The 13,178-nt window shown below is 42.6% G+C and overlaps 1 protein-coding gene across 1 annotated transcript in view; it reads right to left on the reverse strand.

Annotated features, from left to right (window-relative positions):
* Positions 1-13,178, reverse strand: part of TOP2B (DNA topoisomerase II beta) — a gene marked incomplete in the record, with an annotated part of 2,991,925 nt that overhangs the window by 1,443,328 nt on the left and 1,535,419 nt on the right. The window contains 1 exon segment of the mRNA XM_044066877.1: positions 5,720-5,868. Coding sequence (XP_043922812.1) covers positions 5,720-5,868 — 149 coding nt within the window.

Consider the following 13,178-nt stretch of genomic DNA (forward strand, 5'->3'; position numbering starts at 1 on the left):
TAGGACGCCATGAATAGTCTTTTCTGGGTACCAGGAAAAGTCTCTAGTAGAAACCTTGTCCCTTTTCCTCTTCTGGTACCAGTTGAATAGCCCCCATGCTTAAGAAAGACAGTACTTGTTTTGGGGCCTCTGCCCACTGATTTGGGGGTAGGTCCGGCCACCTGCTTGGTGTTGGCAACGTGTGGAAGTGAAATCTGTATCCCTGGGAAACTATATTTAAAACCCACTTGTCCTGGGTAATGAGTTCCCAGTTCTTTGCATGAAGAACAATCTTTCCCCCCAAAGGGGCAGTCAGTTGAGAAGTGCTTGGAAATTTTAAAAGGAAGTCATTCAGCCAGTTTACCATAGGGTGAGTCTTATTACTCCCAGATTTGGAAGTGGAGGCCGACCACTGCTTAGTCCTGTGTATCCACTGGGACTGAAACCTGGGGTTTTTGCGGTGTCTGGGTTTGGCTTGAGAAGACCTGGAAGGGGCTTGAAAGGACCAATTATTTTTGGGCCAGTGTCGACTAAATCTAGGAGGCTGAACTTGTAAGAAATCTTGAACGGTTTGCATAGATTTAACTTTACCTTCCATCTTTTTAAGAGCTTCCTCAGCCTGGTTGCCAAACAGGCGGTCCTGATTTAAGGGAGCGTCCAACAATTTAGCTTTAACATGATCAGGCAAAGATTGTTCCTTAAGCTAAGCATGCCTTCTGAGCACAGACCCAGTAACAGCGGCCCTGCAAGAGGCCTCCAATGAATCAAAACCACATTGCAAAGTATGTTTTCCAACTTGTTCAGCAGAATGCATTAAATCCTGTAATTCTTTATTTTCCACACAGTCAGGAATCAACATCATTTTCTGTTTAAGCAATCCAATAACATGTTGCTGATACTTTAACATATGAAACTGGCAGTTTAAAGCCCTAATGGCCAAGGTTGCAGAAGTGTAAACCTTCTTACCCCATCTATCCAGCGCCCTGGAGTCTCTATCAGAAGGGGTAGGATTTTTAGCAGTAGAAGCCTTAATGTCCTTGGGCTCCTGTGAAATAGTCCCTGGATCCGCAATAGGATTTTTAAAAAGGAACTTGTGTGACTCGGGAACCCTGTAGTATCTGTCTGGTATTCTGGGAGCAGGAGACAAGGAATCAGGGGCCAAATGAAATTCTGAAAAGGTATCAACAATGTCTAGTACAGGAGGAATTGCTAAAGACCTACACTGAAGTAGGACTAAGAAATCCCTAAGCCTCTTTTTTGAATCAGAAAAATCCTGGCTTTCCCAGTGGAAATGCTCCCTTAGAGTATGTAAGGTTTCCCCATAAGAAACATACTCTGGAGGGGAAGCAGATGGAATACAGTCCTCTGCATCAGAATCCTCATAAGAAGAAGAATCAGGAAAAAACAGAATCCTGGTCAGAAAATTTATAAACCACTTCAGTCTTAGGCCTCTTAGAAAGGGGGGGGGGGGTTGGCTACCCCTGATTACAGTTATTAGATCTTCAGCCATTCTTATCATTTGTTTTTTGGGCATACAGGCCTGAGCATGTGGCCTGGGCATCGGTTTTTTAGGCATGGTTCGAGATTTAGGCCCAAGACAAAAAGGAGGCTTCGGTTTAATATGCAAGTCCATAGGCCTGAATACACTTTCAGAAGCCGGTGCCTGCACAGTGGCTCCAGACCCATCCAAGGTAGAGACATCCGCGGGTTCCATAGTTGAAGCATCTCGCGGCATACCATACTCTGAATGAGTCTCAATAGAGGCCTATGAATCAGAAGTAGCAGGTATCAGGGGCTGCGAAAGCGCCTCACTGAGTACTGGCGAACTGGCGACTGTCTTAGGAGAAGCATCATCGGCAGTTTTGGACCTCGGCGGCCTGTCTGTCTTTATCTTTGCGTTTTTTCGGAATCCCGGTAGTAGGATGGCTAACCGACGACATTTCTGGATAATTAAACCGAAATATTTAGAGGCGAAAATGTACCGACGACGGATAGTGCGCTGATTAAATAAAGCACAAAATTGAAAGCAAGGTACGTCATAGTCTGGGCCTAGGCAAGGAACACAGCACGAATGAAAATCTTTATGAAGTATTTGCTTTCCACAAGTAATGCATATATTAACTTTTACTGACATCGAAAGGAGCAAGAAAAAGTTTCCCAAACGGGGTACTTAGCTTTTAGTTGAAGACTTTGGTTCTGAAACTTGAAAACGAAAATTTCAGGAGTCGGCCGACCGGCACTTGCGAACTGCTTCTGCTTCGGGCACCGTATGGCAAGAAAGACTGAAGAAATGGCGTTGGCTGCATGTTTTACACCCCTGACGACCTGACGTCAAGGAAGAAGGGACAGCAACCGACGCAGGACCCAAGACTTTGTTAATAAGGCCGACTATGGGCTACCTGCAAGCAGATAACCCAAATGTAATGATCGCAACAGTGAAACACGAAGAACATCCCACATTACTACATGGTATTTTATACCCCTTTGTGTTAAAGCACGTTTTTACCATGTGTTTATGAAGACTAACTCCAGCTCTTGACAGCCATCTTCACATTTTACTTCCTGCCATTTTTGATATCGTGCAAATTTCCTTTTACCTGGTGGCAACAGGGTGACTGAAACCATTACTCACTCTTTCCAGGATGGGCAAAACAGTTTTGGCCACTCACTTCTACCTTCTCACTTATCCACTCTTTGAGCACCCAAGACAATTTTCAAACCTGCAGTGCAGTCAGGGCTTTATCCTTCTATCCCACAGCTTAAAGAAAGGTTTGATTTCTGGTAGCTGATAGAAATGACAAAGCTCATGCAAAATGTGATTGGATACAAATGCTTTAGTTTTTCCAAGGAGGCCTGATTTAAGCAGTCTTTTAGATCTAGACAGTAATTTGGCTGCTGAAAATGGTGGCCAAATGTGCCAAACATCTGATGACTACCCTGGGAGACGGAAACAGACCAAAGGGCAAGGAGGTGAACTGAAATCTGGCTACCACCCAAAAGCTGAGGAATAGCAAGTGGATCTGGTGGGCTTGGAAGCAGAGGTGAATCCTTCACATCCAAGATTACCAACAAAGCCCAGGGCATTAAAGTACAAGTGACAACTCGCAGGGTTACTTTTGTTTTACACTTTTAAAAACATGTTCAAAGAATCTAAGATGAGTCTCCAGGGATTGTCCTTTCTTGGGACTATGAAGAGCCTCTGGCAAAAACCCTGAACCACGTTCTGTGGGAAATACCTGCTCTACATCTGTCATAAATGGCCCTAAAACAGGTTGCGAGTGATCTTGTGCTATTTCTCATTTTTTTCCCGTAAAGAAAAAGCATTCTCTACAGGTTTCAACTGGACAATATGGACCCAGGCAAGAAAGACACCAAAACTGCTGTTCTTCACTGGGAACTGCCTACAGCAATCATACTCGATGCCAATCCTTTATGTGGGCATCACGGGTACTTAAACACCAACTGCAAATGTTCAGTCAACACAATATAAACAAACCATAACAATATAAAACAGGACCAAAAAAAATCCCCCAAAGTACTTTCTGTTCTGACAGCCTGGAATTAATTATTTTGCGTGCAAAGCTCTACAATTGAAGGTGTGGATCACAGCAGAAAAAACTAAAAAGGTGTGGAATGCTCTCCTCTTTATACCAAGTACTTTTTTGATGTATGAAATGTGAGGAGGACAGCAATATGCTGAGAAAGTCCAAAGCACTGGTAGTCTGACTGGTTGGAATGGCTTATTCCTGCTGCTGTTTCATGCAGTCACGATCTCTATGATGAATATCAATAGCAGTTAGTTTTGGCTCAATTTCAACAGCCACAGAAAGTTCTTCCTTGCAAGAACAGAAGATTTTTATCCCAGACTTCCGGTTCTAAAATGACGCAGCTTTATGGGAGCTAAGATCCGAAGGCTAAGTGTAAATTCAAAGGGTGTGCAGATGCAAAAATTTTACAGAAACGGCAAGGATCAAAATCCTAATTGTGATAAGTAGCAGATAAGAAATGGTGAGTGCAAGGGTTGAGTGCACATACAGAGCTGATACATGACATCACAGCATGCACTATCATTGTTTTATGTCCATTCCTGCCCAAGAAAATTCTAGAAAGATGCAGACTGGTGGAAGGGATAAACCAAACCATGGGGATGTTAGGCATTCCTTTTTTTTTTGTTTCAAGTCTGCCATTTCAGATTTAAAAAGTTATGAAATCAGATCAGAAAGCTAATTCACACTACAACTGCTGGAAGTTTACATACTGCATTAAAGAGCAGAAAAAAAAATCACTTGGTTAATCTTTTGAAAATCTAAAAACCCATCAATTGTTCAGAAACAGTCTTAGAACTCTGCTGTGTGTTTACTCAAGTGAAATATGATGCATTAATTAATTCTCCAATTACCCACAATCTGATGCAGGGTTTGGGGGCAGCTGCAGCCCATCTTACCACCCAATAGACCCAAGGCATAGAAATAGATCCTGAAAGGGGCTGCAACCTGTCACTGGATAGAGATGTCCAAGTACATTATCTCTCAAAAGATACAGACCGCTGGACAGTTTAGAGCATCACCTGTTCCCCCATTGCACATCAGACATGGGAAGAAACTGCAGCACTCAGTAAAATACAGGCAATGGAGTAATATGCAGGCTGCAGACAACAAAACACTTTAGTGGAGAAATGAAACGAGCACTGTGAGGCAGTAATGCTATGATGTTCATTTTACTATGTGCCTTCAGGCACATGGAAGTCATCAGTTGTCTAGTGGTGCAAAAATACTTGACCAACCATAAAAATAAAGCTTGTATTTCATCAAAGAGGACAGGAATGACTCAAACACTACAGTATGGTTGGCTGCTGCACTACAACTTTTCACATTTAATTTCAAAGGTCCTGCAGGAATACCTCACTTCAAATGTTTATTAGGGCCAGGCTTCCTCTCCAGCCTACATCTTGGTGTTAGTCCTAGTGGGAGCAACGTGTCAGCAATCTCAGTTTGCTCTTCTGGATAAGGGAAAATGTTTTCATCTCCACCTTACACCACCACTTCCTAGTGTCACAAAATGCCAGCTTAGGAAAAAGGTGTGTTCTGCGTAACAAATGTCAAAAATAGCAATTATGCTTTTCATCTGTAATCATCATCAATGTTTAAAAAAATCATGTTACTGAAAGTTTTGTCTAAAGTCTAATTAATGAACTGGACAGATAAATGTTTATCATACTTGAAAATGCCAACATCTAAAGTAGAAGTCCCATTCTTTAAATGATTATAAAGCAATAGCAGGGACAAGTCTACGTGCCATACATATTAATTGCAACTGGCACGCTGGTATTACTCAATTAGAATAATCATAGACTGAGTAATATGCACACCACACTTCCTGGATTACTGCAAGTCTTTCAAAGTGCAGCTAATTCAAACTGCTATAAAACATGCACAAGGCCAATACAGTAGTGATGACAGTTGTTTATCTTCAATATGTTACAAGCAGCCAAGATGCAAAATTAACAAAATATGATTAATTCTTCAGCAAATTAAAATCAATTCTGTGCTTATAAATGATTTTAAAATAAAAAATGGCAATCTGACTTACCTTGCGCTACTTTAAACATGACATTTCTAACTAATAATTATAGTACAGTCATATAATTAATACAGCTATGCCTGTTCAAGACAGGATATATTCTAAGTACATACGAAGTTTTACATTTTCTAACAAAACAGGCTCAGGCTGGAAAACCTACCTTAACATTGTGAAAATGTAACGAGGACTGGCAGCATCCTTACCACCATGAAGCCTAGTGCCAAACTGACCAATAGGCTGTAGCAAATTTACATTGTTGCTGCCTACGAAGTTCTGTGCCAAGTTTACTATGGTCATCATTAAAGCTTGCTGCAAAACAAAAAGCACACAGATATTGTCAATGTACTGCAGACAATAAATGCTAAATACAATTTCGATTTTGAAATTGGCTCTACTTCAGGACTACAGAATGTTTGTACCAAACATGAATGACAGCCAGGATCTCTACCAAAAAAGACAAAAGAAAAACAACCTGCAAAAATCAGATTTACAAAAATGAGAATTAAGAAAAGTACAGTTGTGTACACTTAACATAAATGTAAGATGTTCGAGTGTATTCACTGTTGCAGTCATTACATTTGAGTTAACTGCTTGCAGTAGCCCTCAATCGGCCTGATTAACAAAGTCTTGAGTCCTGCGCAGGTTGCTGTCCCTACATCTAGGACGTCAGGGGTATAAAACATGCAGCCAATGCCATTACATCAGTTATTCTTGCCCCAGATGTCAGGTGCCCTCTAATGGGAAGCAATTAAATCTATAATACAAGGATATACCTCCAACAAAAAAGCAAATACACCAAAAAGCTTTTTGAGCATAGTTAGAGTACAGGTATAGCTAAAAGAAGAGTGGGTGCTGGAGGGTGGGTAACCAGGACTGTAACAATGAATACACTCGAACATCTACATTTATGGTAAGTGCACACAACTGTATTATGTTCTTCGTGTTTCACTGCTGAAGTCAATACATTTGGGTAGATTCCCAAAGCTAAGGTTGGGAGGAGGAAATTAAATAGAATTAGGACCAGCTATAAGGCCCTGCAAGACTGCAGAGGCAAAACCAGCTCTGGATTTAGAGAAAATTGGCAAATGATAATGCTTGGCAGCCTCTAGAATGTCCCTGGTAGGGACGCCCCTGAGAAAGGCTGTAGAGGTAGATGCAACCCTGGTTGAATGGGGTCTGATGCCTTGTGGGATAGGTTTTCCATGGTGCTTATAGTAGAAATGAATGCAGCGGCCTATCCATTCTGAAATGGTTTGCTTTGAAATAGCTTTCCCCTCTGTTCCTGCAGCAAATCCCACAAGCAGTTGTTCAGATTTCCTTTGAGGTTTAGTCGTGTCCAAGTAGAATTAAAGTTGTCTGTGCACATCTAAGGAGTGCAGTATCCGTTCCCCTTTGTTCTGTGGGTTAAGAAAGAAAGTAGGCAAATGAATGGACTGATTAAGAGCCACACTGGACACCACCTTGGGCACGAAGGAGGGATTTGGTTATGAGGGATACCCTGCCCGCATGAAAGATGATGAAAGGCTCCACTGCCATAAAGGCCAGTAATTCAGATACCCTTCTTGCAGAAGTCATTGTTAAAAGGAAAGCTGTTTTCCAGGAAAGGAATTTAAAAAATCTGCAGTGGCAGCTGGCTCGAAAGGAGGAAGAATAAGTTTCTCCAAGAAAATGTTAAGGTCCCATGCTGGAGTTGGAGCTCTCCTGGGTGGCCTTAAATATGCGGCCCCTCTGAGGAACTGCTTGAGCAGTGGGTGAGAAAAGAGGGTAGGTTCTGTGCTATAATGAGCTGAAATGGCTGAGGCATGAATTTTGATAGAGGAAAACGACAAGCCCTTATGAAGCATCTCAGTCAAATATCATAGAATCTGAGGTAAAATGGGCACTGCTGCCCTCATCCCGTGAGATTGGTTCTAGGTACAAAATCTTTTCCATTTTGCAGTGCAAGATTTTCTGGTACTAGGCCTCCTAGCCTCTAAAATGATCTCCATCACTGATTTACTGAGGGGTGGTAAAGGAGAGATTAGGTAATTAGCCAGGCTGCTAGGTTCAGGATTTGCAGCTGAGGGTGCAGAATCTGGTTCTCCTGAGACAACAGGGAAGGAGTCTGAGGCAAGTGCCAAGGGGCCAAGCATGAGACACTGCACAGGAGGGGGTACCAGTGCTGGCGTGGCCAGTCTGGTGCAATTAAGATCATCCTTGGATTGTCCTGTTAGATTTTTAGTAGTACCTTGGAAAGAAGAGGAGGAAAGGCATAAACTGATAAGTTTTTTTCAGCTGAAGGATAGAGCACCCACTTTCAAAGCTGGTTTGTGGGGAATCCTTGTGCAACATTTGCCCAATTGATGGTTCTGGGGGAAGGCAAACAGGTCTATATCTGGGCTCCGCCATTTGCTTGTCAACATGTTGAAAATCCTTGGTTCCAGTTTCAACTCATGTGGGTCCAAGAGGTTTCTGCTTAGTCCATCTGCCAGTGTATTTAGTTTTCCTGGCAGGAACTGAGGTTGTAGATTCACTTGGTAGCTCAAGGCTGTGTTCCACAATGCCATTGCTAGTCTGCAGAGGGGGTAAGAGTGTGTACCCCCCTGCTTGTTAATGTACCAAATGACAGTGGTGTTATCAGTCTTTACCACTAGTTGTCCTGGAAAAATGTGGTCCTTGAAGGCTGTCAGAGCATTCTGTACAGCTAACATTTTCTTTTGATTTATGTGTAGGTGCATTTGACTTGTGTTCCATTTGCCCTGAATGCACTTACCTTCCAGGTGAGCCCCCTATGCATAGTCTGAGGAGTTTGTTGCCAAGGTTTGGACGGCTGGGGGTAGTGTGAATGGTAGTTCCCTGTTCTGGTGGCAAGCATCTGTCTACCAAAGGAACTCTAGGCGTAGGCAAGGTATGATAAGCTTTTGAGATACCACTGCAGTTTCCTCATATGCAGCCTTGCATATGGAATTAGAAGAATGCAGGAGGCCATGAATCCCAAGGCTTGCAGTATTTGCCTTGCAGATAATTGTTTTTTTGTGGCCACTTGTTTGAAGTAGGTTGTCAAAAGAATCTGTTTCTCTGGCGTGAGGAAAGCCATCTGGGAATTTGTATTCAAGCTTGCTGCCAGGAATATAATTTGTTGACAGGGTACCAGTTGTGATTTCTTTTCATTTATGGTGAACCCCAGACAAGTCAGTACCCTCTGAACAAAAGCTAGATGATTCAAAAGTATGCCCCTGCTTTCTGCCTGAATTAGACAATAGTCCGGGTATGGGTATATATGAGTATTTCTTTGCCTGCAAAATGCAATGACTGGAGCTAGGGACTTTTTGAATACCCTGGGAGCAGTAGATAAGCCAAACGGCACTGCAGAGAACTGATAGTGCATGTAGCCTGCTTTGAAGCGTAGGTATCGTCTGCAAGACTGCCTGATAGGGATCCCTAAGTCCAGTGTTGCCAATCATGCATCTTTGTCTAGCATAGGAGGCAGCTGGTGAAGAGTCAGCATCTTGAATTTTGGAATCACCAGAAAGGTATGTAGAGTAGAAAGGTCCAGGATAGCATGCCATGTATTGCCTTTTATGGGAACCAGAAAAAGTCTCGAATAGAAACCTTGTCCCTTTTCCTCTTCTGGTACCAACTGAATAGCCCCCATGCTTAAGAGAGAGAGTACTTGATTTGGGGCCTCAGCCCACTGATTTGGGGGTAGATCTGGCCACCCGCTTGGTGTTGGTAAGGTGTGGAAGTGAAATCTGCATCCTTGGGACACTATATTTAAAACCCATTTGCCCTGGGTAACGAGTCTCCAGTTTTTGGCCTGCAGACCAATCTTTCAGCATAAAGGAGCATTCAGTTGGGAAGTGCTTGGAAGTTTTAAAAAAAGATAATTAGGTTCATAGGTTCATACTAGGCTATCTGCCCTAGGGCATTTATAAGCCTAGCCAGAGTGTGTGTGGCTTTCACCACCCCTTAGGATGAGAATACTATACCCATTAGTTTGCTGTGCCTCTGTCCAGCAGTGATACAGAGATGATTCCCGGGGTAAACCTACGATCTCCCATCCACTCGTCAAGATTTCTCTTGAACAGAGTCAGTGAGGGGCTCTGCCTCACATGGACTGGGATTCTGTTCCATAGTGTAGGGAGTCTCTGGGTGATGAATCTGTCCCTCAAGCACGTCCTATTTATATCCGTGTTGAGGTTTAAGTCTCTTGCTCTCGTGGCTCTGGTGGATTTGGATTTTTTGAGGTGGAGCATGTCCATTAATTCCGGGTTGGACATGGCCTTGTATGTCAGGCACAGATCACCTCTGAGCAGACGGTATGCGACTGAATAGAGCTGGAGTTTCTTCAGTCGGGCATCGTATGACATACATTTGAGCCCCTTTATCCTTTTGGTGAGGAACTTTTGGGGTCTTTCCAACTGCTGCAGGTGTCGGGTAAGGTACATTCCGAATGGGGCGTTGTACTCAATCATTGGTCTGATAAGTGAAGAGTACAGGGGTACAATGACCTCTCCTGATCTGGATGTGAATCCCTTCATGATCAGGTGGGCAATGTAGAAGGTCTTCCTAACCACTTTGGCAATGTGAGTGTCAAAAGAGAGGTTACTGTCAACTTGGGTCCCCAGGTCCCTGATAACTTCTTCCGTGTTTAATGGATTACCACCTATGTGGTAATTAGGGGTTACCTTGTTTTTCCCAAAGGGTATGACTATACATTTTTTGGGGAGTCTTACTACTGCCTGATTTGGGTGTGGAAACCCCCCACTGCTTAGTCTTGTGTGTCCCCTGGCCCTGAAACCTGGGGTTTCTGCTATGTCTGGGTTAGGCTTGAGAAGACTTAGAAGGGGGGTGGAAAGGACAGTGCCTACTAAATCTAAGAGGCTGAATTTGTAAGAAATGTTTAACAGTGTGCATAGATTTAGCTTTATCTTTCATTTTTTTAAGAACCTCCTCAGCCTTGTTGCCAAACAGGCGGTCCTGATTTAAGGGAGCATCCAACAATTTAGCTTTAATATGATCAGGCAAAGACTGCTCCTTAAGCTAAGCATGCCTTCTGAGCACAGACCCAGTAACAGCAGCCCTAAATCAAATCCACATTGCAAGGTATGTTTTCCAACCTGTTTAGCAGAATGCATTAAATCCTGTAATTCTTTTTTCTGCACAGTCAGGAATCAACATCATTTTCTGTTTAAGCAATCCAATAACATGTTGCTGATACTTTAACATATGAAACTGGCAGTTTAAAGCCCTAATGGCCAAGGTTGCAGAAGTGTAAACCTTCTTACCCCATCTATCCAGCGTCCTGGAGTCTCTATCAGAAGGGGTAGGATTTTTAGCAGTAGAAGCCTTAATGCCCTTGGGTCCCTGTGTAATAGTCTCTGGAGCCACAACAGGATTTTTAAAAAGGAACATGTGTGAATCAGGAACCCTGTAATATCTGTCAGGTTTTCTGAGAGCATGAGGCAAAGAATCAGGGGCCAAACTAGATTCCGAAAAAGCATCAACAATGTCTAGTACAGGAGGAATAGCTCAAGGCCTATGCTGAGGCAAGAGTAAGAAATCCCCTAAGCCTCTTTTTTGAATCAGAAAAATCCTGGCTTTCCCAGTGGAAATGTTCCCTTAGATTATGTAAGGCTTCACCAAAAGAAAAATCCTCTGGAGAGGAAGCAGAGTGAATAGAGTCCTCTGCATCAGAATCCTCATAAGTAGATGAGGGCAAATCCAGACCATCAGAACAATCAGGAAAATCAGAATCCTGGTCAGATGATTCATAAACAACTTCAGTCCTAGGTCTCTTAGAAGGGGGAGGTTTGCTTCCTCTGATTAGAGTTATAAGATCTTCAGCCATTCTTATTTGTTTTTTAGGCACAGAGGCCTGAACATGCGGCCTGGGTGTCGGTTTTTAGGCATGGTTCAAGATTTAGACCTAAATGAAGAAGGAGGCGATGGTTTAATATCTAAGTCCGTAGGCCTGAATACACCCTCAGAAGCTGGTGCCTACACAGCGGCTCCAGACCCATCCAAGGCAGAGACATCCGCGGGTTCCATAGTTGAAGCATCTTGCGGCATACCGGACACCGAATGGGTCTCAGTAGAGGCCTGCGAATCAGAAGTAGTGGGTATCAGGGGCTGCAAAAGCACCTCACTGAGTAACGGCGAACTGGAGACTGGCTTAGGAGAAGCATCATTTGCAGTTTTTGGTCATAGACGGCCTGTCTCTGTCTTTATCTTTGCGTTTTTTTCCGAATTTCGGTAGTCGGAAGGCTAACCGACATTTCTGGATAATTAAACAGAGAACCGAAATATTTAGAGGCGAAAATATACCGACGACATATAGTGCACTGATTAAATAAAGCACAAAACCGACAGCGAGGTATGTCTTGGTCAGGGCCTAGGCAAGGAATACAGTATGAATGAAAATCACTATGAGGTATTTGCTTACCACAAGTAATACAATTATTAACTTTTACTGACATCGGTAAGGAACAAGCAAAAAGTTTCCCCAACGGGGTACTTAGCTTTAGTTGAAGACTTTGGTTCTGAAACACGAAAATGAAAATTTCAGGAGTCGGCCGACCAGCATTTGCGAACTGCTTCTGCTTCGGGCACCGCACGGCAACAAAGACTGATGCAATGGCGTCGGCTGCATGTTTTGTACCCCTGACGACCTGACATCATAAAAGAAGGGACAGCAAACGAAGCAGGAGCCAAGACTTTGTTAATCAGGCCGACCGAGGGCCACTGCTAGCAGATAACCCAAATGTAATGACTGCAACAGTGAAACACGAAGAACATCAGAGCTACCACTGATTCAGGCAGATGAGACCTATGTTTAATGTCTCATCAAAAGGCCTTTTCTTTTGAGGAATAACATTTGTACGTACGTATTTCATGTGTGTGTATGTACACACAAAATCATGTGTACGTAAACACCTTTTTGCATACCTGCAGTTGTGCGTTGAAGATAATGTTCACACAGAAATTACCTAACTTAAACACATACATTTGTGTTCTTTTCTTCTCCAGGGGTCTCACGTTTTCATTTATTTAAACCTTGATTGCCCTTCATAAAAACTATGGCAGTATTTTAAGTCAAATTTCTGTCGTGGCAAGAAAAAATGTATGAGCAACACAAACAGCATATTTTCTTTCCCCATACCTTTTGCATTTCATCATTCCAATCACTGGCAATTTATTCAACATAAACCTCAACAAAAATCTTTACATTTGTTAACACCTCTGAACCTTCCCCTCCTCCAATGTACACTTGGCTTCACCTTATTACTCTCACCATTCCATGCCTCGACGTATTTTCATACCCATATCTTCTGTTTTCAGTTAACACAGATTCATTCATTCATTCATTTATTCCTTAGTCTCCCAATAACATTGAGTATTCCTCTTTTTCCATTTTTCTTGAAAGATACCACCATATTCCATGCTCATAATTTTTCCAAGAAATCCTTTCATCTAACAAATATTCTGTGTGAAAATATGTGGGCAAGAATACTAAGATAACAGTTGTGTTTATCAAACGTAATTCCTCTTTACTGACAGAGTTATACAAAAATATTCCTAATGGGATTTAATCTTTCTTCAAACAGCAAAGACAATTTCAATAATCTTCGGTCCAAACT

This window comes from Protopterus annectens, chromosome 3.part1 (genome assembly GCF_019279795.1).
Source record: "Protopterus annectens isolate FY-2018-M chromosome 3.part1, PAN1.0, whole genome shotgun sequence".
NCBI classification, from domain to species: Eukaryota; Metazoa; Chordata; order Ceratodontiformes; family Protopteridae; genus Protopterus; species Protopterus annectens.